General features: G+C 32.0%; 3 protein-coding genes and 1 pseudogene across 3 annotated transcripts; all 4 read right to left on the bottom strand.

The window, feature by feature from the left end:
* Positions 1 to 479: 479 nt before the first annotated feature.
* On the bottom strand, positions 480 to 1,974 carry LOC143052320 (serpin B3-like). Its single transcript, XM_076225328.1, has one exon. The coding sequence runs from the start codon at positions 1,926 to 1,928 to the stop codon at positions 768 to 770; it is 1,161 nt and encodes a 386-aa protein (XP_076081443.1). The 5' UTR covers positions 1,929 to 1,974; the 3' UTR covers positions 480 to 767.
* Positions 1,975 to 5,745: 3,771 nt separating this feature from the next.
* LOC143052321 (leukocyte elastase inhibitor A pseudogene) lies at positions 5,746 to 7,384 on the bottom strand (annotated as a pseudogene).
* Positions 7,385 to 12,804: 5,420 nt separating this feature from the next.
* On the bottom strand, positions 12,805 to 14,649 carry LOC143052323 (serpin B6-like). Its single transcript, XM_076225329.1, has one exon. The coding sequence runs from the start codon at positions 14,604 to 14,606 to the stop codon at positions 13,455 to 13,457; it is 1,152 nt and encodes a 383-aa protein (XP_076081444.1). The 5' UTR covers positions 14,607 to 14,649; the 3' UTR covers positions 12,805 to 13,454.
* Positions 14,650 to 23,797: 9,148 nt separating this feature from the next.
* Positions 23,798 to 25,651, bottom strand: LOC143051200 (leukocyte elastase inhibitor-like). The gene has a single exon (XM_076224185.1). It carries the CDS (start codon positions 25,613 to 25,615, stop codon positions 24,464 to 24,466), a length of 1,152 nt encoding a protein of 383 aa, XP_076080300.1. The 5' UTR covers positions 25,616 to 25,651; the 3' UTR covers positions 23,798 to 24,463.
* Positions 25,652 to 26,182: the final 531 nt, after the last annotated feature.

Genomic DNA, 26,182 nt, shown 5'->3' on the forward strand with positions numbered 1-26,182 from the left:
GTGAAAAGTTTAGCTAGCTATAAAACCATGTTTAATCCACCATTTGCTACATAAGAAAATCCCTGTACCAAGTTTGGATTATGATAGCATATGAAAAGAACTTTCTGTTTTGGATTTTTCTTGGAGCAAGGTATTTTTGTTGTTTTACTTTTTAGAACATACTGAACTGACGGTAAACTACCTTAGTGCAGTACTGAATTTACTGCTATTGGCTAGTTTTAGAATTGACCACAGGTCTGAAAAAGGCCAAATAGTATTTTTGTCAAACTTTATACATAAGATCAGAATGAAATTCCACTGATTGATGCGCATTTTTCAAGAAACATATCATAGAACCTCGGCTTTTGAATGCAATAATACGGGAAAACCAACAATTATCATTAGAAACAAACAAGACAAGACCGAAAAATGTAAAAAGCAAGCATACACTATTTTGTTTTTATAAAACGTTATTAAAAAATCACACAAATTATACAAACTAACTTAAAAGAGATGTTTATTTACAAATATAATATAACAATGATTTCCTTATGCTTTGAATTTAAAACTTGATAGCTTTTCAAGAAACTTAATGGTTTCAAGACAGATAGGTATGAACACAATCTGTATACACAAAGTAAGTATCAAAACTAAAATGTATACTACTTCTAAACAAACTTTGAAGTCAATCTATTCATCAAAATATGATTTTTCAAGTATGATCATTTTACACTTTTGAGGAAGTAGGTGCATTTCCCTGTTTCTTCCATAATTATGTTACTGTTACACTATGGCTTGGCATATCTTCCAATAAACAGCGGTGTCCCTGTTTCGTCATCCTGAATGACAAACAGGAAAGGATGATCTGCCACGAATTCAAATGGCTGAGGATCAGGGATCCTCGCCGAAGCTAATGCAAGATTTAATGTAGTAGCGGCTGCAGCTTCACTTCCCTCTTCGTTCACTTCAATAAATGCTTTGTGACGTGCATCAGTTACGCGCACGCTAGTGGCATCAGATTTGAACATTTCACTAAAGTCAGCAAGTTTGTCGTCAAAGATTTCTGTAATTCCTAAAGCTGTACAAACTGGCTTCAAATCGTACTCGCTTGTCATTGTAAATTTCGGAATTCGTATTATTGTTTCTTGTGTCTTTAAACTGCTTAAGAGTGTTTTGAAAGTATTAACGGTAAGTTTACTTTCTAGTTCAGAGAGTCCGTCACCAGAATTTGGCAAAACAAATACCATTGAGATCTGGTTTCCTTGATATGGCAATTGTAAAATCTTGCAGTCAAGCGAAAGGTCTTCGCCCGACTTTGCATCAAACTCACCATACATCATATTAACTAGCTTTTGCTCATTCGCTTTCACGAAAAAGTTTCTTTGTGAAGTGTCATTCTTGTTAAACTCTTTTTTCCACGTACCTTTGAAGTAAATTGCGTTTACTAATACTACTAAAGTATTTGCACCAACTACACCTTTTGGAATCATATCTTTTATTATATTGTTGGTATTTTTGGAAATCCAATCATTTATTGTTAACCGTGACTTTTCGGCTTCTGTTACAAAATCCAAGAGTTCAACATCACTTCCATAATATGTAGACGCTCTTGTACTAAAAGTGTTCAAAAGATTTAGACCCTTCCTGGCGAACAACCTGTTTGCAATAGATATTGATACTCCTTTTGTTGTTCTCGTTAAAAGTTCATCATTAAGACGTTTGTATCCCTGATCTATATCATCTGGTTCTGCATATTCGAAAATAACAGATTTCATCTGGTTTTTAGTCGTTTTCCCGGTTCCTAGCATAAGAAGTAACAATGCTGACGTGATACTGTATGGCGAAATGAATTCATTTCCAGTTCTGTCTAGTTTGCTATACAAGGAGTTGGAAAAATTTGCAATCCCTTCTTCAAAGACAACATTCGATCCATTTACCTGAGAAGCCATTTAAGAGCCTATAACATGAAATACATCAAGTATGATATTTGCAAATTATTTTAAGATGCATCTTTATATATACCGGTCTAATCGGCCTTGACACATGTTTGTTTGTAAAAATATGCATTTATATATTTATATACATAGCTTGTAAATCATGAATTAATTAACATACTTCGCAAAACAGCACCACAATCATCATTCACATATGTGACTCAGTAGCATAGAATTGCATTATGTTTTATTTATCTTGTTGACAGAGGTGTGCATTTGAAAAAAAGGAAGCAGTTTTAATTTTTCGATTATCTTATTCTCTTTAAAATATGTTTGTTTTACTTGTGGCTGGTTGTTATTGATTTTTTTTTAAAGCAGTTGTAAATAAAGATTAAACACTGTAAGAATGAAACAAAGTTGTCTTTTGTGATTTACTGATTTACTATATATTTCAATGCTATTAAATTTTGTACTTGTTTGGCTTTATAAATATTTTGATATGAGCGTCACTGGTGAGTCTAATATAGACGAAACGCGCGTCTGGTGTACTAAATTATAATCCTGGTACCTTTGATAACTATTGAATACAGAATAGGTTGTCTCAAAATAACCAAGAATAATTGAAGAATAGTTATATAAATGTAAGACTTAAGAAATATAAGTTGCAGTTTATCATGTTGCGTTTCATTCAGGAACGAAAAAAGAGTATAAAATTGATGAAATGAATTATAAAAGTACTATGAGGTCTCTGTGATTTACATTTAATGTACTGTATGCAGACAATGCAAAAAGCACAGTATTACTTCTAAATTGTTTATCGACAAGTAGCTAATAAAATTGAGAATGGCAACGGGGAATGTGCCAAAGAGACAACAACCCGACCATAGAGCAGACAACAGCAGAAGGTCACCAACAGGTCTTCAATGCAACGAGAAATTCTCGCACCCGGAGGCGTCCTTCCGCTGGCCCCTAAACAAATATATACTGGTTCAGTGATAATGAACACCATACTAAACTCCAAATTGTACACAAGAAACTAAAAGTTAAAATAATACAAGACTAACAAAGGTCAGAGGCTCCTGACTTGGGACAGGCGCAAAAATGCGGCGGGGTTAAACATGTTTGTGAGATCTCAACCCTCCCCCTATACATCTAGCCAACGCAGAAAAGTAAACGCATAACAATACGCACATTAAAATCCAGTTCAAGAGAAGTCCGAGTCTGATGTCTGTTTGATGACGATTTGTAAAAAAACGTATTTGTGCAGATTTGCTTTTCATTTTTTTTTTCAAGGAGTTTTTTTCTCTGATGCTTTTGTTGTTGTTGTTGTTGTTGTTGTTGTTGTTGTTGTTGTGTATCTGATAAGTTAATTTATCTTAGACAGATTGAAAAAACACACAATAAGATATGGAGAGATCAACATGTGGTGAACAAAATAAGTGTCTATACACATGCTTATCACTTAAGAGCTTGCAATCATGTTTGGTATAGATACTAGCTTGTTGTTGATGATCCTATGTTGACAAACGGAAGTCTTTCATATAAAAGTCAACACAAAGAAGGTTTTTAGCTAGGGATAAGTTTCAAATAATTCTTAATATCACAATAACTATAATAGATATATACTAGATATGTAAATATTGGACATTAAATTATGTATTTATGATGAAAACTCGAGTCATTTGAAATATTTTTGAAGATAGACTATTCCACTAGGATGGACGGATTGAACGTTATCATTAGAAAGACCCGACTTATCCTTATTTTTTATTTTTGAAACTTTTTACGAAAGGTTAAAACTGAGCCATGAATACAATCTATTGTATATTTAAAAATAATTTAAAGATAGTTTGATCTTGACCTGTATTCCTACAACGCAAATCCGACATTAAACCACGATTTTATTATTACAACTTCATCTGGCCTTGACCATGTTGACCCTTTGTGGTTTGTGTCTTTATGAAAAACTGCTAACAATTAAAATAATTTAATATATCATCTATTATGAAGTATATGAACATGCACAACAATCAGATATATGTAGGCATACACAATCATTGATATGAAAATCGTGAGATGTGTAACGTTATGAAATAAACAAATTTCATTTAAACAACATATGAGTAGTACAGGAAAAACTACAGGTATTAATTCGGTCGTCAAAAATATGTCAAACTTGACCGTAATATAATTTATAACAGAAAACATGTGATTACAAAATATAACAGTGAAATATTTCTTAATTTTCATAAAAGCAGTAACTTAAAATATTTGTAAAAAATTTACTAATGACAATAAGCGTATTTTATGCTCACAGATAATCTCCAATTTAAACATGTATTTAGCACAGAATAAAATTCGGCCGTATAGTAAACTAATACAGGCATTAGATGATAAAGTTGGAAACAGTATAGAAATCAATTGCCGATTTATACATAGAAGAGGGACGAAATATACCATAGGGACAGTCAAACCCATAGATTGAAAACAAACTGACAACGCAATGGCCAAAAATAAAAAAGACAGACAAATAATTGTAAAAAAGACTTAAAATAGAAAAACGAAGGACTACGCAACACGAATCCTTCCAAAAATAGTAGTTGTGTTGTAAAATGTCTCATTAATACAAACACAGTAATTTAACATGTTTTGCCGACAGTAACTAATGACAAATATCAGACCCATGATTCTGAACGAGGACAATAGGTTGGGTTAAACATGTTTGTGAATTGAAACTTAAAACAACACAATACAAAGAATTTTTTTCACACCCAACAACACATCTTAAAACTGCATTGATTTGTGTTAAGTAGGAAATAAACAACCAAAAGAAAGAGGAAAGCTGTATCTTTAAAATGGTGATGATTAAACAATTGGAATTATTTTCTGTCTATGAAGAAATAACATAAAAATGTGGTGCACACTGAACCCGCGTTACTGTTGAAAGTGGCCTTCATCATCAATCAACCAATTACAGCTTGAATTTTTTCATTTTGCATGTGAAGGTGTGTAGACGTTTTAGTATATGGTATTATATAGCCACCAACTTAATGTGAATTAACCTGTTCTTAAATGACTGGTAAATAGAAGTTGATCTTTCAGACTGATCCACTGCAGAAAATCGCTACTTTAATGAAAATTTGGTTGCAATCAATTACAATTTTTTTCGGTCTTTGTTAAACTGGTTCAGTAGCTATATTTGATCTCTAACTGGATCATTTGTGATTAAGATTATAACACAATTGTGACTACTGTACTTCTATTTTTTCAATTTCTACCTTTTATGTATGTTTGTTTTGTTCATAAATCGTTGTCAATTAATGGAATTGCATGTGATCATCATACAAGTGAAAGGTTTAGTTAGCTATAAAACCAGGTTTAATCCACCATTTTCACATAAGAAAATCCCTGTACCCCTGTACCAAGTTTGGAATATGATAGCATATGATAGGAACTTTCTGTTTTGAATTTTTCTTGGAACTAGGTATTTTTGTTGTTTTACTTTTTAGAACATACTGAACTGCCGGTAAACTACCTTAATGCAGTACTGAATTTACTGCTATCGACTAGTTTTAGAATTGACCGCAGGTCTGAAAAAGACCAAATAGTATTTTTGTCAAACTTTATAAATAAGATCAGAATGGCATTCCCCTGATTGATGCGCATTTTTCAAGAAACATATCATAGAACCCCGACTTTTGAATGCAATAATACGGGAAAACCAACAATTATCATTAGAAACATACAAGACAAGACCGAAAAAAGTAAAAAACAAGCAAACACTATTTTGTTTTTATAAAACGTTTTAAAAAAATGACACATACTATACAAACTAACTTAAAAGAGATGTTTATTTACAAATATAATATAACAATGACTTCCTTATGCTTTGAATTTAAAACTGCATAGCCTTTAAAGAAACTTAATGGTTTCAAGACAGATAGGTATGAACACCTCTGTATACACAAAGAAAATATCAAAACTAAAATGTATACAAGTTCTTAACAAACTTTGAAGTCAATCTATTCATCACGATATGATTTTTCAAGTATGATCATTTTACACTTTTGACAAAATAGGTGCATTTCGCTGTTTCTTCCATAACTATGTTACTGTTACACTATGGCCTGGCATATCTTCCAATAAACAGCGGTGCCCCTGTTTCGTCATCCTGAATGACAAACAGGAAAGGATGATCTGCCACGAATTCAAATGGCTGAGGATCAGGGATCCTCGCCGAAGTTAATGCAATAGTTAATGTAGTAGCGGCTGCAGCCTCGCTTCCCTCTTCGTTCACTTCAATAAAAGCTTTGTGACGGGCATCAGTCACGCGCACGCGAGTGGCATCAGATTTGAACATTTCACTAAAGTCAGCAATTTTGTCGTCAAATATTTCTGTAATTCCTAAAGCTGTACAAACTGGCTTCAAATCGTACTCGCTTGTCATTGTAAATTTCGGAATTCGTATTATTGTTTCTTGTGTCTTTAAACTGCTTAAAAGTGTTTTGAAAGTATTAACGGTAAGTTTACTTTCTAGTTCGGACAGTCCATCACCAGAATTTGGCAAAACAAATATCATAGAGATCTGATTTCCCTGATATGGCAGTTGTAAAACCTTGCAGCCAAGCGAAAGGTCCTCACCAGATTTTGCATCAAACTTACCATACATCATATTTACCAGCTTCTGTTCATTCGCTCTCACGAAAAAGTTTCTTTGTGATGTGTCATTCGTGTTAAATTCTTTTTCCCATTTGCCTTTAAAGTAAATAGCGTTTGTTAATACTAATAAAGTATTTGCATTCAGAAGACCTTTTGGAATCATATTTTGTATTCGGTTGTTTGTATTATTAGAAATCCAATTATTTATTGTCAATCGTGAATTTTCCGCTTCTTTTACAAAATCCAAGGGTTCAACATCACTTCCATAATATGTAGACGCTTTTGTAGAAAAAGTGTTCAACAGGTTAAGACCCTTACTGCTGTATAACCTGTTTGCCATAGATAATGTAACTCCGGATGTTGTTCTCGTAAAGAGTTTCTCATTAAGAAGTTTGTATCCCTGGTCAATATCATCTGGTTCTTCATATTCGAAAATGACCGACTTCATCTGTTTGTTTGTCGTTTTGCCGGTTCCGAGCATAAGGAGTAACAATGCTGACGTAATACTGTATGGTGAAAGGAATTCATTTCCAGTTCTGTCTAGTTTGCTGTACAAAGAGTTGGAAAAATTTGCAATTCCTTCTTCGAAGACTATATTCGATCTATTAACCGGAGACGAAAAATGTGTAAAACCTTCTTCGAAGACTGTATCCGAACTATTAACCAGAGAAGAAAAATTCGCAATCCCTTCTTCTAAAATTATATTCGATCCATTAACCTGAGAAGCCATGGAAGAGGTATTCATGATAAAGTAAATATACTAGGAGTATTTGTTTTTTCAATGATGCATCTTTATATATACCATGTATACTTTACTTGTCAGCCTTGACAAATGTTTGTTTGTAAGACTATTTATAAGCTTTAATGCCATGCATTAATCAACGTCATTTGACTAACAGTATGTCTACCATCAGTGACAAGTCTAACTTATACCTTGGTATTCTGATTACGGCTTTCTTCTCTTGTTGACAGTTGTGTGCACTTTAATAAGACCTCATTAACTTTATTCTTTTAAATTATTTTATTCGGTTAATCTTAGTAAAGCCAACATTTGTTTGTTACCTTTTTATGACGGCATTTGTTTTATTGAGGATTTAGTCCCATTTCTATATCTGTATAAAGGTAATTGACACCAAAGTGTAATATCGACTATCAAGTGCATGTGATAAATTTGACGAGTGAATCAGCCCAATTTGAAACTAAAATTGAGATAGTAAATGGGGAATATGTCAAAGATACAACAACCCGACCATAGAGCAGATCACAGCCGAAGGCCACCAATGGGTCTTCAATGCAGCGAGAAACTTCCACACCCTGAGGCGTCCTTCAACTGGCCCCTAAACAAATGTGTATACTAGTTCAGTGATAATGGACGCTTACAGAATTGAAGGATTTTTATTTTTAAGAATGAGTAATTACAAAATAATCAAAACTTATTTGAGAAAATTATATAAATGTATGAATTTCAGGTAGACTCACTGTAAGGTTGTACTTTGTAAATATAGCTGTTTCTCAAACCATGCCTCTTATGGGGAGATATAGAATACTCTTAGATAATTAATTTTGTTTCATACTGGTTCCCAGTTATGATTTCTATGTTTCATCTCATATAGATATAACTTTGGAATGCTATATGTAAATATACACATGCAAATTGTTTATATTGAAATCTGTGTTAATCCTTCGAGGTAGTGGTTGATATAGTTAAGAAAGTTAGTGTTAGTTTAAACTCTTAGAAGTTCGGGCATATAAACATTGAAAATATGCCGCACAGCCCTATTGTTTTACCTTTGAAAAAATAGTAGTGCATATGAATTTTTCCATTCTAGGATATGATTGTTTTTCAAAACTTCATAGTAAAAGTGATACAGTTTTAGCCGTGAAAGGAGTTCTTTTGGGAAATTGCATTGTCAATATTTAAACAAATGCAACATATAACTGCCATATTGAATTGTATCAAAGCAGTTCAAAATCAGTAACATTTGCAAATTTTAAGACCCGATGACAATTGATATGTTAATATGTGTTTTAAATAATGAAAAAATGGGGATTAATTGCATGACTTAAATTGTTTGAAAAATATCATCTTTTTGTTTTTTGTTCGAATCCATGCTCTACTACATGTATATAATTTAATGAAAGAAGACTCTTGGTAAGATGTTTAAAATTAAATTCAATTGAAGTTATTTTTTACGAATAGAAAGAAAACAAGTTTGCTTACACCATTTAAATCTTATTTTCGTAAAACGTATTTTTAAACATATCTTCTCATATTTTATTTCAAATTTCTATCTCATAAATGTTTTTGTCATGAATTATATGAGCAAATTTGGTCAATTCTGCACGACCTGTAGCTTAACAAATGCTCTGGTGAGCCATAATTGGTATTTTCTGAAAGTTCATAGCACAGTCTTTATATTGTAGCAAAGTATAAGAAGACTTTGCAAAAGAAATATTTAGATGATCAATCTAAGAAAATTCAACCTAAAGGCTTTCCTTAATCAAATGAAGGAAATCAGGGGCGAAAATCAATTATGATCTTAATCAACTTAATATTGTACTTAGAAGCAAGTCACCGTGATGTACATGTATTACCTTATATAGAAAGAAGGCAAACACACATAAAACATACCACTCAATTATTGCGTTAATAAGAACCATATAAATAAACTCATCATAGATACCAGGACTAAATTTTGTATATACGCCGACACGCGTTTCGTCTACAAAAGACTCATCAGTAACGCTCGAATCCAAAAAAGTTAAAAAAAAAAAAAAAAAAAAAAAAGCCAAATAAAGTACAATTGTTCCTGTCAGATAACGATTTTCAAAATTATAAATAGATATGAGAGTAAACAATCCACTATTGCATGATTTTATAAGAAAATGATGAAAACTCTAGCCATTTTAAACAATTCTGAAAATTACACAAAGCGTAAGATATCAAAGACGGAGGTAGACATTATTTGTAAAGATTGCAGCATATCAATATTATACTATTCGGATTAAAGAATTAAACTTTCAATATTATTATTAGTACCCATTTTAAATATACATATCTTTTGATTAAAGGTAAAATAGAAAACCGATAAACAAATACAAACTGTTTTATATATTTAGAATAGTTTTTAATGTTACTTTGTTTTGACGTGTTTTCCTGTAACGCAAATATAGTATACACGATTTTATTATTACAAAATCACATGACCTTGACAAAGATAACTACATGTGGTTTGTTTCTTGATGAAAAATTGGTTACAATTAAACACAAGTTAAAGTATCATCTATTACGAATGAAGTGAGCATGCACAACAATAAAACATGTTTAGACTGGAATGTATGTAGGAGTATAGAATAATTAGTTTGACAATAAGGAGATGTTGAGTGTTTTCAACATGGACACATTTTAGCCAAACGACACATAGTAAGGATACGAATAACTACAGGTCTCCGTGCGGTCTTCACAAATGACTAAAATGCGTCCGTTTTTGCCAGCTATGAAAGGTAATGAGATCTCACAACATGTTTAATGAAAAACAGTGATCGAAATATTATTGCAGACAACAAGAATAACAAAACAGTGAATTGCATGTTCATGGCTGACAACGGGCACATTTGGCAGGAATAATTTTGTCCATTTGCACCCAAACTTAATCTCAATCTTAATTTGGTTGTTTGCTATATTCCTAAGATTTTGAAACAAACAAATATTTTCCAATGATAAAAAGAGACTCGATAGGGACATTCAAATAAATAAAAGGATAAAAGCCATGACAAAAAAACCTCAAACGATCAAAACACAATCGATAGTACACAAGAAAACAACATAGACTAATAACACGAATCTCTTTAAACTGGGAGTGTTCTCATACGCTCACAAACGGCTAGGAGATCTTGCTCCACATGTGAAACTCGTCGTTTCTATGCTGGAGTCGCATGCTCATTAGTATACTTTGCTCTCTTTTGAAACATATCCGCCGTCATATGCGAAGCTATCATTTCACAACGGTCAACCATTTCGCGATGATTTTCGGGTGAATAACTAAAGCTTCACACTTGGAACTCTTGGCTACGAAGATAGCATGAAAACCGACATATCAATACGTTTACAAATTGTGACCTCGGTGGAGGATTGTTCTATTGGCCATATCTTCTTATAGCAATATATATCGTACATGTTATAGTAAATAAAGGCAATCAAAAATATATCACACTGTGGTGCTAATGTGTTTTTTAGTGAAATGCTATAGGATTATACACATTTGTTTTTGGAGGATATTGCTGTGTAAACCGGGGAGATTTACTCACAGACTGAATAGTATATCTGAGGTACTTTAATGTTAATTCTGTCGGTAAGAGATTATTAACGTATAAACAGTGGACCTACTACAGACTTAACATAAAAGTCATAATTTTGTTCAGTCTGTGACTTAATCGCCCCGGTTTACACATCAATATCCTGCACAAAAAGTTGTTTAATCTTGATAATTTTTAGCCAAATATTCGTAATTTCGATTAAAATTGTTTGTGTAATGTCTACTTTAATTGCCATCAAGTACATAATTGACATGTCGTTACTAAGGAGTTGGCAACCATATTGTCTTTCTAAAATCCATAAATTTTCGATTAATGAAGCAGAATAAAAACTGAAATAGCACCTACCTATCCAAATTGAAAGCGTGCGGGTAACGAAATAATATTTCGTTTGAAAATTTTCATTCGTATGACATCGTGTTTTGCCATGACGTAAATTCACTGAATCATTCATTACATTTCGCAGAATCATATTTAATTTTCATGTGACATATTTTCCTAACTTTAATGCATTATTTCTATTTTGTTATATGTGCATAAGAATTGAAACAACTATCATGTATTTGTTTTTCAAATAATATTTTCTGAATGTGTATCGCGCATAAATAGATCACAGTGAAGGTTACTGGAATCTACTTTACATATGTCATGTACCTTTTATGCTATTTTAAGATCTAAAATAGGTAAAAACGAACATGACGTATGTAAAGTACTTTTCAGTCGTTTAAAGGATTACCGTCGATATTTTATTTTTTTTTATTATTTATTTTTTTTCTTATCTTTTTTACCTTATCAAATTATAGAGCACCAAAATAACTTCTAAGAGACGAAACGTGTGTATGGCGTACACAATTCCAATCCTGGTATATAAGGTGAGTGTTTGGAAAGTGTAGTGATACGATTTCAAATTTTATGAATGCTTATATTCGTAAGCTCTATAAAAAAATGAATAGAAGCATTGCATAAAATTGAAAATTGTATCAAAAGTAGTAAAGGTAACCCAGCCAGAAGCATCGTATTAATTGACAGATATATATATACTCTATATACAGTCGATTATTCACTTGTAATAAAAATTATCCATTTTAGAGTGCTGCTGAGTGTCTAGAAGATTTGTATCAAATATGACGGATATAGCATACTCATCATATTACTGAACTATTGTGAAATCACGAAACGAGACAAACATCATGTATTTACCGGCAATAAATAACATGATGGCTGCCACGAGTAGAGTATAAAATTTGTAAGAATCCTGAACACCTGCGTTTACTCCTTTTTTCTAGTGAGGCCTTTCTATTCTATATGATGACTGTGAGGACTGTTTATCTTTTGTTTTTATTGTTTGCCTTAGTAAATGTAAATGTTCTGCTAACCCAGTTTAACCGGCCCAGTATGCATAGTTTTACAATTGTAACTTTACACATTGTATGATGAGGAGTTCTAAAGTTTGTTCCTCACGACGCATGCGTATATGTCTATTACCTGTAAATGATCTTTGAAGCATAACTTTTTGTCTCATGTGTCCCATCTTTTGCACATGGGGTCTTGGTTGAGATATTTCATGGCTAACCCCCAGTTATTGGCGGGTTTCGTGTTGTTCAATCAATTAGTGTGTATGTTGTGTGTTTTATGTATTGTTGTTTGTCTGTTGGTTATTTTCTTTTTTATCATAGTGTTTAAGATTATTCTCCACTGATGAGATCGAATTTACCTTTGGTCAGGTTAGTATCGTTCGCCTCCCTTTTGATAGCATTACCAATTATGAAGACTCGAGAATTGTTGTACAGTGTCGAGGGTTTTTCATTAGTGTACACTGTGTGGTTTCAGAAACAGTTTTAACCACAACAAATATAAAAATGGGAGAGCAAAAGAAGATTGAAAAAAGCATGCATACATATACAAGAATATAAGTCAGTTAAAGTTTAAATGTCTCTTTTATTACGAAAAGATAAAAACATGTGGCAAACTAAGAAATTTATAGCTGGCGGATGAATGCAGATTGATTATGAAAACCGCAAGATGAGCAGATGCGCAGTTAACATGTAGGAAAAACCCTATATTCTTGCTATTCCTGATAAGTTAACAACTCATAAACTACTTACAGTGCGTTGTTGTTAGATTCTAAACAAAATATAAATGACAAAAGCACGCTATTACTCTCTGTTACGATGCTTTTTATTATCAATAGGCAGACATAATGCCTTTTTCGTAGGGAAATGATTATTTATACATGTCTAGTAGTTCTCTGTTGTTGTACCTTTACTGGCACAAGTACTGTTGATTCATTCATTTTCGTGGATATCAATTTCCGTAGATTGAGGAAAATTTGCATTTTTGTTGATACTTGATTTCGTGTTTTTGCCAAAGTCTACATACATTCGAATTGAACATTTGTAATTCGGTGTTCATTGGAATTCGTGGTTTCCAGTTGACCATGAAATCAACAAAAATTGGTATACAACGAATAATAATGAATCAACATTACCATCAGTAAGATTGACATTAAAAAGAATACACGTTGAATAATGTAACATGTTCATATGATAAAATAAATGACATGATATACTATGGTCTTGTGTATCTTCCAATAAACAGCGGTGTTCCTGTCTCGTCATCCTGAATAATAAACAAAAAAGGATGATCTGCTACAAACTGGAATGGTGTTGGTTTAGGAACTGTGTTTGACCTCATTTGTATAACGGCCGTAGTGGCTGCTGCCGCCTCGCTTCCTTCTTCGTTTACCTCAATATAAGCTTTGTGACGCATATCACTCACGTGTGCATGAGATGGAGTCATTTCACTAAAATCTGCTATCATTGGATCAAATATTTCCGTAACTCCTAATATTGACATAATAGGTTTTAAATCGTACTCACGTTGCATTGTAAATTTTGGAATTCGAATGATTGTTCTCTGTGTCTTTAGTTCGTTTAAAAGTGTAGTTAAGTCATCCATTGTAATCGTATCTTCAAGTTCAGTGAGTCCGGCACCAGAATTGGGTAAAACAAATATCATAGACATCTTGTTTCCTTTGTACGGAAGCTTCAAAATCTTACAGTCGAGATCAAGGTCTTCGCCAGACTTAGCATCAAACTCACCATACATCATACGAACAAGTGTTTGCTCGTTTGTGCCGATAAAAAAGTTTCTTTGTCTTGTGTCATTCTTCTTAAATTCCGTTTTCCATGTTCCTTTGAAGTAAATAGCGTTAGCAAGAACAAGTAATGTATCTTTATTAAGAATATTTTTCGGAATCATATTTTTAATTTTGTTGTTTGTATTTGCAGATATCCAGTTATTTATTGTCAATCGTGAATTTTCCGTATTTTTAGCAAAATCCAAGCGGTCAACTTCACTACCATAGATAGTTAATGCCTTTGTAGAGAAAGTTGTTAAAAGGTTTAAACCCTGTCTAGCGTATAACTTATTAGCAATAGAAAATGTAACGCCCGGTGTTGTTCTCGTCACTAGTTTGTCATTAAGAATTCTGTATCCTTGGTGGACATCAGTTGGTTCTTCATATTCAAAAATGGCAGTCTCCATTTCATATTTTGTCGTGGTTCCGGTTCCTAGAATGAGCAATAACAACGCGGACGTGATACTGTATGGTGAAATGAATTCATTGCCTGTTCTCTCTAGTGCACTGTACAGGAAAATCGAAAAATTTGCAATCCCTTCTTCGAATATAACATTGGATACTGCAGGCTGAATATTCATTAGAAAAAGTTATAAGGAAAACAATATTCAGTAAAGTAAATATGCTAGAAGTAAAAATGAATGCAATGTATCATTTTATATACTAGGCCCTGTCATATTTGACACTAGTTTTCTGACAAGAATATTAACGTATAAGTTTTAAATTAGCGTAATGTCTTTTGGAAAATAATTTATCTGCAATTTACAGTGAAACCTGGCTAAACGGAATCCTGCATAAACCGAAAATCTGTATAGAGAAAACATGTTCCGAAGCACCGTTATATCATATTGTATGCGTTGTAATCCAGATAAAACCGAACATCGGCCAAAACCGAACAAAATCTTCGAAGAGGTTCGGCTCAGCCAGGTTTCACTGTATAAAGATTGTGACTTAGGTGGTTAGACACTTATCTGTTGCTGACAAGTTCCTTGAACCTAAAAAAACCCGTATCATTTCAAAAGTTTCAAACTTGTACTCATATAATACGGGTTAAAACCGGAATATCCAATATACTATTATAGAAACTGTTTCATTGTTTTGGACTGTGCAATTATTTACTGATTAGGGACTTTCCAATTTGAATTTTCAACGGAGTTTAGTATTGTTTGTGATTTTACTATCTACGTGTGTATAAAAACAGTATCAATGAACTGAATAATGACTTATTCAAAAAATATTTCACACTGGATAGGAAACATCTAAAGTATATATATATATATATATATATATATATATATATATTATTCCATACTATATATATGTGTGTTTGTGGCATATCATCGTGGCCACAAGTTAATTCTTTTCTGTTTAGTATTAAATTTATATTAAGATCCATTTTGTTACATCTTGTGATCAATTTTATTTGGCAATCGCCAATGGCAGTCAGCAGGGTTAAAGAACATCAGTTGTTCGACCTGTTAGTCAAATGCGTTTTGTTTAAATATACTTTTTCACTTTTTTTGTCTTTTGGAACATGTTGTTTGTGCTGTTTTTTGACCCTTCTACAACGAAATTTGTTTTACATGCACACGTATAAAAATAAAAATGTTATTACTACGTCTTACGTCTTGATATTTTTATCAATAGCAACACATAAAACAAGAATGTTGCTTATCTCGTGAAAACTAAAGTCGTGTGTATCTGTTCACTTGAAAAAAGTAAAATAAGACGATCTCCGCGAAAACTTCTAAACGGAAAGTCTCTAGGCAAATGGCAAAATCATTAGAACAAATCTCTTATGAATGTATAACAACTGTCATATTTCTGACTTGGTACAGGCATTTTTTATGTCGAAAATAATGGATTATATGGTTCTGTAACAAAAGTAAAAAATTACCTTTGATTCGAGTTTTGGCCGATTTAAATGTCCTTATCTCAAACGATTGTTTTTGTAAATTTTATATCTTTGCATGAAATCTTTATTGCAACGAACAAAAATGATTTTTGTATTATAAATTCTGCATTACTTCGAAGTTTATGGTTTAACTAAAAAAGATTTCTGCAGCAAAACACTCCCAACACACAAAACAAGGAATGCTTTTTTTTTTTAATTTGATAGTTGCTTTTTGTGTTTTTTTTTTGTATATGTTTATTTGTCTTGAGATTGTAACACAATGATGACTGCTGTAACCATATTTTGACTTTTTTTACCGATTATGTCTGTTTTGTTCACGCATTGTTGTAAAAATAACGGAATTTGATGCGACTGTCATATAAGTGAGAGGTTTAGCGCTATAAAACCAGGATCAATCCACCATTTTCTACATTTGAAAATGCCTGTACCAAGTTAGGAATATGACAGTTGTTGTCCATTCGTTTGGTGTGTTTTATCCTTTGATTTTGCCATGTGATTAGGGACTTTCCGTTTGAATTTTCCTCAGAGTTCAGTATTTTTTGTGATTTTACTTTTTGTGTATGGTAAGATGTGGTACGTTGTTTATTCTTATTCTCTATTTTTTAAAAAAAATCTTTAAAAAGTTTTAACTTAATGATCACAAAATAACATGTATATTATTCGACAATAATTTACTAGATACATTTAGGCATTAGAAGTTATTGTTTGTTGAAATATCAAATCGATAAAGAAAACAACAAGCAAGGAAACACCCACACATATGAACTCTAGACGAAACGAGACACGATATTCTAAATCTTCATACTAAGATCGATGATAATTTATATCTACATTTTATGATTAAGCAAGTTAAAAAAGTACATGTAGGTATATCAACTGGAAAATGTTTGACCCACAGTGTAACAGAAACATGTATAACTATTTGCGTCGATAGACTAAGGACACAACATCAACTAATTATATATTTTTTTTTATGTCGATTGTTTTGATTATGAGTCTTGTCTTGTTAGTTTTGTTCAGTTTGTTTTGTTTGTTTTGTTTATTTGTTCGTTCGTTCGTTCGTTTGTTTGTTTGTTTGTTTTGTTTTTGTTTTTGTTTTTGTCTTTGTTTTTTTAAATTCCCTTATACCAAATAGACCTCTAAGGATCAATTATTAGGATACATTAATTTTACATTAATTGCACAAAAAACTTTGAATAGACATTTGATCGAAACTTGTTTTCTTGTGGAAATTTACAATGAAACACAAGATAAAGAAAGACCATTAATACAGCATTTTGTAAATTCACCTTCAATTTACTCCAATGTCTGTCTGTGGCTCATTTATAACTTAAAGTGTGTAACAACAATAAAAATACATTAAATGTTTCCTGACAAAACCCATAAGTAATTAATTAATAAGCACATTAACCAACCATTTATGTAGTTATATAGGCGTAGAACATATAAAAGTAAATAGCATTATTCACATTATATAAAGCTGAAAAAAAATAAAACTGTCGGTCACTGAGAAGAAGGTATATCATTGCAGCAGATCAAGTCTGTGTAAAAAAATATTAGTCGACGAAGAGGCAGATTAATGTAAAACATCCATCGAAAATAATTCATGTATATACGTAAGTATGAAATATATATATCAATCTTGACTTTACTAGGACGACCAGATCCTAGCTTAATTATAAGCCTTGTACCTTTGATAACTATTTACAGTTGGTATTTAAAACTACAAAAGAACCAGAGGTGGTCTAGCAACTAAACTAATTACAGCATGGAAGGCAACGTGACGTGAACACTATCACAATACTAACAAAACGGAGAAATAAAGCAAAAAAATAAATCGAGACGATCGGGGTTATTATATTTATGATGAAAATCAGTAAGCATATTTAAGTAGGAGATCCAGTGGAAAATTGGACAGGCGAGCGATATTTCCTTCCTCACAAACGCTTATTTCCAACAAATACATACAGGTGACTAAGATGGTATTCAGCTTACAAATAGCAATTAAGAAACAACAGCACTACATGTAAGTAAAGAGGGTCAAATCTAAAAAAAAGACACTGAACAAAAAAGAAAGTCACTAATGAAATTGCAAAATCAAAATTTAAACACCTCAAACGCATGGACAACAACTGTCATAAACCTGACGTGGTACAAGCATTTTCTTATGTAAAAAGAATCAGCGGAAAATATTCGAACTATAATTGCCGCTGGGAGAAAAAAGACCAAGACAAAACACAACACTGAAAATTAAAGACTGGTTAACACGAACCTTACCAAAACCTGTAAGTGACCTTATGTGTTCTCCATGAGTTTGCTCCTATCAGTACACATTTGGCGATATGCTTCATGCGATGATATTACATCTAATAGAACGAGGACGGGATTCAATGAACGACATGATGAACGTTTGTATAATGTGTTTGCAAACATGTGATAGAGACAGTCTTTAAAGAGAAATGAATCGTTGGAATGAGCGTTATAAGGTACTGTTGACATCTGTATTGCTAAAGGATGCTGTGACAAAAAATAAAGTTGAAGAATTAAAACAAATATTCATATTCAATTCGTTTTCATAGTTTTTACATTCTTTATAAATTCTTACATGTATTTTACAGTTCAAGCTCAAAGTAGATTTATTATAACCGGTTCTTTCTTAATGAAACCGGCACATCATATGATAAACAAGTTATGCTAATTATTGATATAATCTTCCTAAATAAAACTGCAAAACACGTTTAAGACAAATGTAATGTCAGGTTTATTGTGCATTGACATTAATAACAATAAATAAAAATAAGGTTGTTTTACAAGGTAACATTCTGTGTCGTTTATCAAAGTGACATGTTCTGCGTAATAAATAGTGTACATACATTGTCATTTTCTATAAATTTACTGTATATAACATTTTGGAATGATAAAATAAAACCACACACGAAAGTTATTTATCTGCTTGCGTATACTTTGACTGTCACACTTGTTATTCATCCGTTTGATGTGTTTGAAATTTTGATTTTGCAATTCGCTTAGTACATTCCCGTTTATTATTTTCCTTAGAAGTTCGGTATTTTTTTATTTTACTTTTGGCATTTATTTAAGAATTGAATGCTTCTTTTTGTAAATTTATTGAGGTGTAAAAGCGTTGACCGAAGTACATTTGCGCTTCACTCTAAAAATGTACGCACGGTCAACGCTTTTACAGCCCTATAAAGTTACAAAAAGAAGCATTCAATACTTATAATTACATTTTTAAGCTATGATCATGAAAACAATTGTTTTATTTAATTCACCTGAGTGTGCACTTTATTGTGGGACCACGTGTTATCATGAATGAAAAGTTTTATTGAGTAATGCAATTGCTTAAGGAATAACATGTGATGTGCAGATAGCCAATCAGAATAAAGTATTATAATGAAACATACATCTAATGTAATTATTTAATTGTATCTGGTAGTCTTTTTTTTGTTTTGATGTAGATGCTTTTCATGTTTAAATTGGCTGTTTAAATAATTTAACTCGGGCACCATTGATGAAAGTAACGTAAACGAAACGTACAAATATGTACACATTATAAATGTTGTATTCTGTTTAACCATATATTCAAGAAACAACTATTTCTGTAATAGACGTTATATGACGAGATTATTTAACTGTTGTTTGCTTTATGATCAGTGGAAGATAGTCCTCCTTTCTTTAGAGTGAGAAGCATTTAAACATTATTCAAATTAGCCAGGTTCCATAACGGGGTAGATACGATGACGGATGGGAAATGAAGTACACGTGAATGTACTATATACGTTTGCGATTTGATGTTATTGTCTGAATACCTCGAAGTTATGTTTGCATTTTTTTCATGTATGATGAATTTCAAATTTAAACTAAATCTGTGTGCAGCTTTTATTCATCCCTTTGATGCAAGATATAAGGATAACAAGTGTTATCTATTGGTACTTTGCTGCCTTAATAATTAAAGCATCGATTATAATCAATCAAATATGAAAAAAAAGCATCAACCTTCATTATGGCACTCCACGCTATCAGAATAAAAATTAGATAGAAAATAGATATGATTTGTTTTTATGGGATTCCACATGTCTTCTTCCAAATAGCTATCTATTTACTACAGAGGATCACAATAGAGACAAGTTTGAGCTTTGTAAAAAGCTGTGGACTGCGTCGCTCTATCTTAATTTAAGATAATATTTGTTCACTTTATTTGTTGAAAACTAAAAGATTTACGAAGGACCACGACTATGGCATTGTGTCTCTCTTAAGGAGTGCCCGGATTGGCAGAAGTAATAAAATACAGATAATGCCTTGTTGTAAACATTGTATAGCACATCGTTTAGCAAAACAAATCTTGCATATTGCAGATTAACAAAGCAAACTAAACATGTAATTATAATGTATTATTCAATATTGAATTTCAGTGTGCAATATATGCATAAGAAAACGAATATGAATTAGTGACATGAAATACACTAAGTAAATTTTCCGGCTTTTGATGTCTTATCCTGAGCCGAGAAAAGTCAGTAATTTTTATCGCATTTAAACCAATCGCTGTATTGCTGTATCCTAGCCGCATCATTAAGCAACCAATCAGAATCTATATGTGATAATACTTATATCAAGATGGCGTGTTTATGAACTGAAAATTATAGATTCGCACCATGATGCGAAGCAAACCTCATTGTCCATTCTATGATATAAAAATAACCAATAAAGAATGGAGAAACGTGTAATAAATACTAATAAGTGAAATAATAATAAACAAAATAGAAAATACCTGTACCAAGAGTTATCAAAGGTGCCAGGATTATAATTTAGTACGCCAGACGCGCGTTTCGTCTACATAAGACTCATCAGTGACGATCATATCAAAATATTTGTAAAGCCAAACAAGTACAAAGTTGAAGAGCATTGACGATCCAAAATTTCAAAAAGTTGTGCCAAATACGGCTAAGGTAATCTATGCCTGGGATAAGAAAATCCTTAGTTTTTCGTATTTAAAATTCCATGTTTTGTAAGCAGGAAATTTATAAAAATGACCATATTATTGATATTCATGTCAACACCTGAATGTTGACTACTGACCAAGTCAGGAATATGACAGTTGTTATCCATTCGTTCGATGTGTTTAATATTAAGATTTTGTCATTTGATTATGGACTTTCCGTTTTGAATCTACCTCGGAGTTGAATATTTTTGTGGTTTTAATTTTCACAGGTCAGAACTCGGGTTCTTAGAAATCAAAAATGTAATATTTGAATTATGATAGAACCACTAATACCCAGCAGATTGACACCAAGGGAAAATACGACTGTCATCGTCCTAAATTTCTAAAGTGACGGTGATTGAGAAGAACCACATCTACCGTTTAGGACTTAAACGTTTTAAACCGATGCTTCATGTAAAACGTGTGACATTGCTTTAAATTAAATGAAATCTCACAGCAATACCACATTTACGAACCGTTGAATGAAGATTTATACCTTTACATGACAATACATATGTATCATATTTCATTTTTTTTTTCTGCCATGAATATATGCATAATATTTGTAACTAAAAATATTCAGTTCGCAATACAATTACCCGCCAAGAGCACCGAAATCAACCCCTACGTTTTATGGGAATCATAATCTTCAGTTTTCTTTTTCGTGTTTTGTAAACTTTTTAGTGTTTTGTAAACTTCTTTTTCGTGTAGGGTAAACTTCTTTTTAGTGTTTTGTAAATGTTTTCTTAGTGTTTTGTAAAATTCTTTTTAGTGTTTGGTAAATTTCTTTTTCGTGTTTGGTAAACTTCTTTTTAGTGTTTGGTTAACTTTTTAGTGTTTGGTAAACTTTTTAGTGTTTGGTAAACTTCTTTTTAGTGTTTGGTAAACTTCTTTCTAGTGTTTGGTAAACTTCTTTTTCGTATTTTGTAAACTTCTTTTGTGTTTGGTAAACTTCTTTTTAGTGTTTGGTAAACTTCTTTTTAGTATTTGGTAAACTTCTTTTTAGTGTTTGGTTAACTTCGTTTTAGTGTTTGGTTAACTTCTTTCTAGTGTTTGGTAAACTTCTTTCTAGTGTTTGGTAAACTTCTTTTGTGTTTGATAAACTTCCTTTTAGTGTTTTGTAAACTTCTTTTTAGTATTTGGCAAACTTCTTTTTAGTGTTTGGTAAACTTCGTTTTAGTGTTTGGTTAACTTCTTTCTAGTGTTTGGTAAACTTCTTTCTAGTGTTTGGTAAACTTCTTTTGTGTTTGGTAAACTTCTTTTTAGTGTTTGGTAAACTTCGTTTTAGTGCTTGGTTAACTTCTTTCTAGCGTTTGGTAAACTTCTTTCTAGTGTTTGGTAAACTTCTTTTTTGTTTGGTAAACTTCTTTTTAGTGTTTGGTAAACTTCTTTCTAGTGTTTGGTAAACTTCTTTTGTGTTTGGTAAACTTCTTTTTAGTGTTTGGTAAACTTCTTTTTAGTGTTTGGTAAACTTCTTTCTAGTGTTTGGTAAACTTCTTTCTAGTGTTTGGTAGACTTCTTTCTAGTGTTTAGTAGACTTCTTTTTAGTGTTTGGTAAATTTCTTTCTAGTGTTTGGTAAATCTTTCTAGTGTTTGGTAAACTTCTTTCTAGTGTTTGGGAAACTTCTTTCTAGTGTTTGGTAGACTTCTTTGTAGTGTTTGGTAAACTTCTTTCTAGTGTTTGGTAAAATTTTTAGTGTTTGGTAAACTTCTTTTTAGTGTTTGGTAAACTTCTTTTTAGTGTTTGGTAAATGTTAGTGTTTAGTAAACTTCTTTTTAGTGTTTGGTAAACTTCTTTTTCGTGTTTTGTAAACTTCTTTCTAGTGTTTGGTAAACTTCTTTTTAGTGTTTGGTTAACTTCTTTTTCGTATTTTGTAAACTTCTTGTTAGTGTTTTGCCATATCACTGTCAGTTTATTTCGAACTGGTGCCCCTGACTGTACACTTAAAACATTAACTTGAATACACAAAACTTTAAATAAAACAAAATGCTTGAATGTCTGAAAAACGCAATTATCGATTCATTTTTAAAATCCTACAATTATCATTTGAAACATATTCTATATTAATTTTGTATGACTAAGCATTGCTGTTTTGAAGAATATGTGGTATAGACCTACATGAAAGTTTACTATAAAGACATTCTGAATGTGCCTGTCCCAAGTTATGTTATGTCATAATATAATATAATATAATATAATATAATATAATATAATATAATATAATATAATATAATATAATATAATATAATATAATATAATATAATAAATATAATATAATATAATATAATATAATATAATATAATATAATATAATATAATTATATTATTATATTATATAATATAATATAATAATATAATAAATATAATATAATAATAGTAACATGATATAATATAATATTCTTGTCAGAATTGACATTCATAACTTAAACTTTATATTCCCTAGGCGAAGGCGAAGGCGAAGGGATATAAACCTTCAGCTGGGAATGTACATTATATACTCCTGCCTTAAGGTTTTACCAGAACCAGATATTTGTTAAAAGCATTCCCCATACAGAATATTTTCCACATATGCAAAGGATTTGTTTTATATTTTGCTGTGAAAATAGTTCTATCGTGTATGCAATAATTTGTAATAACACTTTAAGACATAAATTAAGTATTTCAGTACTTAAATTATAAACGTATCATTAACGGATACACGTCTTTCCTTTCCCTTTGTGATCCTCTGACTTTCTTGAAGGGTTTTTACAGCTGACCACTACGCCACATAGTAACGTTCGTTATGATGATGTTGTTGGGGCTACATTTGGGGTAAACATCGTCGTTTATACCCAAAATATATGTTTACTTTGAACAGTTTACTTTTATTAGCGGGGTTCAAACCCCCGAGATTGTCGCATCATGGCTCCACTGCCAACACCTTGTCTTGCGTCCTAGACCACTCGACGAACTAAGATTTATTAGATATGGCTTTTGTTATTTGAATAATGTCTTGCCTCGTCGGCTTCATCTTGCATGATGTATTGCAACAAGTAAATAAAATTGTTTGTGTTAATAACGTACGAAAATGTTTGCTTGTAACACACCTCGTCAATGAATTGTTATTGTTATTATGACGGCATTTCCTATTAATTTAACACGGTTGGTTTGTCATTTTCATCTGTTTTTCATATGGTCATTTATAGTAAAGTTGAAAACATGAAGTTTATACAAGGAAGATAAATCGTTTTACATCAAACTGCTTCAATCGGCAATCCTCGGGTGATTCAGCTTCTGTACGGAATCGGCCGAGTTGTGACGAATGCAAATTGCTTATTTCGATTGATCTTTTGAAAAAGTAAGAAAAAAGCAATACTTGTAAGTTGTATCTTCGTTTTAAATATAAAAAGAGCATTTTTATAAAAAGAGTGTTGTTGGAAAATAATATAAAAAGGAAAACGAAATGTACAAACAAAACAAATCAGCAAATTAATTAACTCGTACTTTAGTCTTAAACAATGAAACGCGTCGGATATATCATAAGGCTTTTATATCAAGGGGTTAACAACACGTCCTAAAAATATAATTGTTCCAGTTAAATTATCACGGATCGCAAAAACAAATGGATGATTCGCTATAAATTGGAAAGAGCGGGGTTTCTTACCACCTCGTCTTGGTACTCGAACAGCTGTACTTCCGGAAGCCTCGGTTCCATCTTCATTTACCTCTATAAATGCTTTGTGCACAGCAGTGCTGACATAAAGTGACCGCTTAACGTTTGCCATGTTTTTGAAATTTGCTAATCGCTGATTGAATATGTCGGTCATACCACGTGCTTTAAGTATTGGAATCAAATCGTATCCAGTTTCTAGTTTAAACTTTGGAATTTTGATAACAGTCTCTTGTGTTCTTAGTCCACCCAGAATGTTTTTGAACGTATTCATAGACAGTTTAGATTCCAGTTGATTCAATCCATTCACATTATTTGGAAGAAGAAATACCATAGACAACCTCTTGCCGCTATAATGTAGCTGAAGAATTTTACAGTTCAATGCAGTATTGTACCCAGATTTCACGTTATAAATGGCATTCATCATGTTAACTTGTTTCCGGTTCCGCTGGTTGACACTAAATAGTTCCCTTCTAGTTCTTTTCTGGTCGAACTTAGCGTCCCATGATCCTTTAAAATAAATAGCATTAACTAAAACTAATGCTGTTCTGGCGTCTATCATTTTCCTTTCGATCACACTTTGTATTTTGTTATTGGTTTTTCCTGCAATCCAATCATTTATACTTTTCCGAGATTTTTCCCGTTGTCTTGAAAAGTCCATTAGTTGCACCGCACTGCCATAATAACGTTTGACCTTATCTTTGTAAGTAGAAAATGCATTACTTCCATATAATCTGTTCGCCACTAAAAGCGATGCGCCTTTTTTTGCATTCCTAGTCAGCTTCAGTTCGAGTCGTTTGTAATTGAAATGCACGTTCGTAGGCAAATTATTCAAGTTCATTGATGACATCATTTGATTTTTGGTCTTCCCATCCGTCCCCAACATGAGCATGAGCAGTGCTGTGGTAATACTATAGGGTGATAGTACTTCATTCCCGTCTTTTGGTACTGTATCATACAAGGAAAATGCAAAATTTCCGATCGCTTGTTCAAACGCGACGTTTGATACAAGTCCTCGAGCTAAAGCCATTAAAAAGGAATTTCTAACAGTATTAGTATGTCTACATGTTCCTATAAATACCGTATGAAATGATGATACGAGTAAAGTCATGTGGCCTGACCTCGTTAACATAAACAGTTTCAGGTATTCCCCGTTTTGTTTTAAATAAATAAAAGGTTATTTACCCAAAAATACAGACGTTTTCTGGGTTTTTTTTTTTGTTAATAACTTATGTTCAATATAATACCAGATACACAAAAAGTGCTTTTGTTTCATCATCTTTTTGTAAAATATATAATTGTCTTAGTTTTAAATTAATAAATGTCAGAATTTAAACGCAAGATAATCGTTTTCTGCAATATAATTATTACATAATATATATTTTATAACGAAATACCCCTGATAAATCTTTATGAATTATTCCACTGAGTACTCGCAATTTTTGTAAACAGATAGTTGTTCATTAATGAATTGAGAAGACCATATTTATGATACGACTGACCTACATGTCTGCATCTTGACAGATATGAATCTGTTACTTGTCTGCAAGATTTGCTTTATTTGTCTGCAAGATCTAACAAAATATTGACATAGAAT

The sequence above is a fragment of the Mytilus galloprovincialis genome, chromosome 11 (genome assembly GCF_965363235.1).
Source record: "Mytilus galloprovincialis chromosome 11, xbMytGall1.hap1.1, whole genome shotgun sequence".
In the NCBI taxonomy this organism is placed as follows: Eukaryota; Metazoa; Mollusca; class Bivalvia; order Mytilida; family Mytilidae; genus Mytilus; species Mytilus galloprovincialis.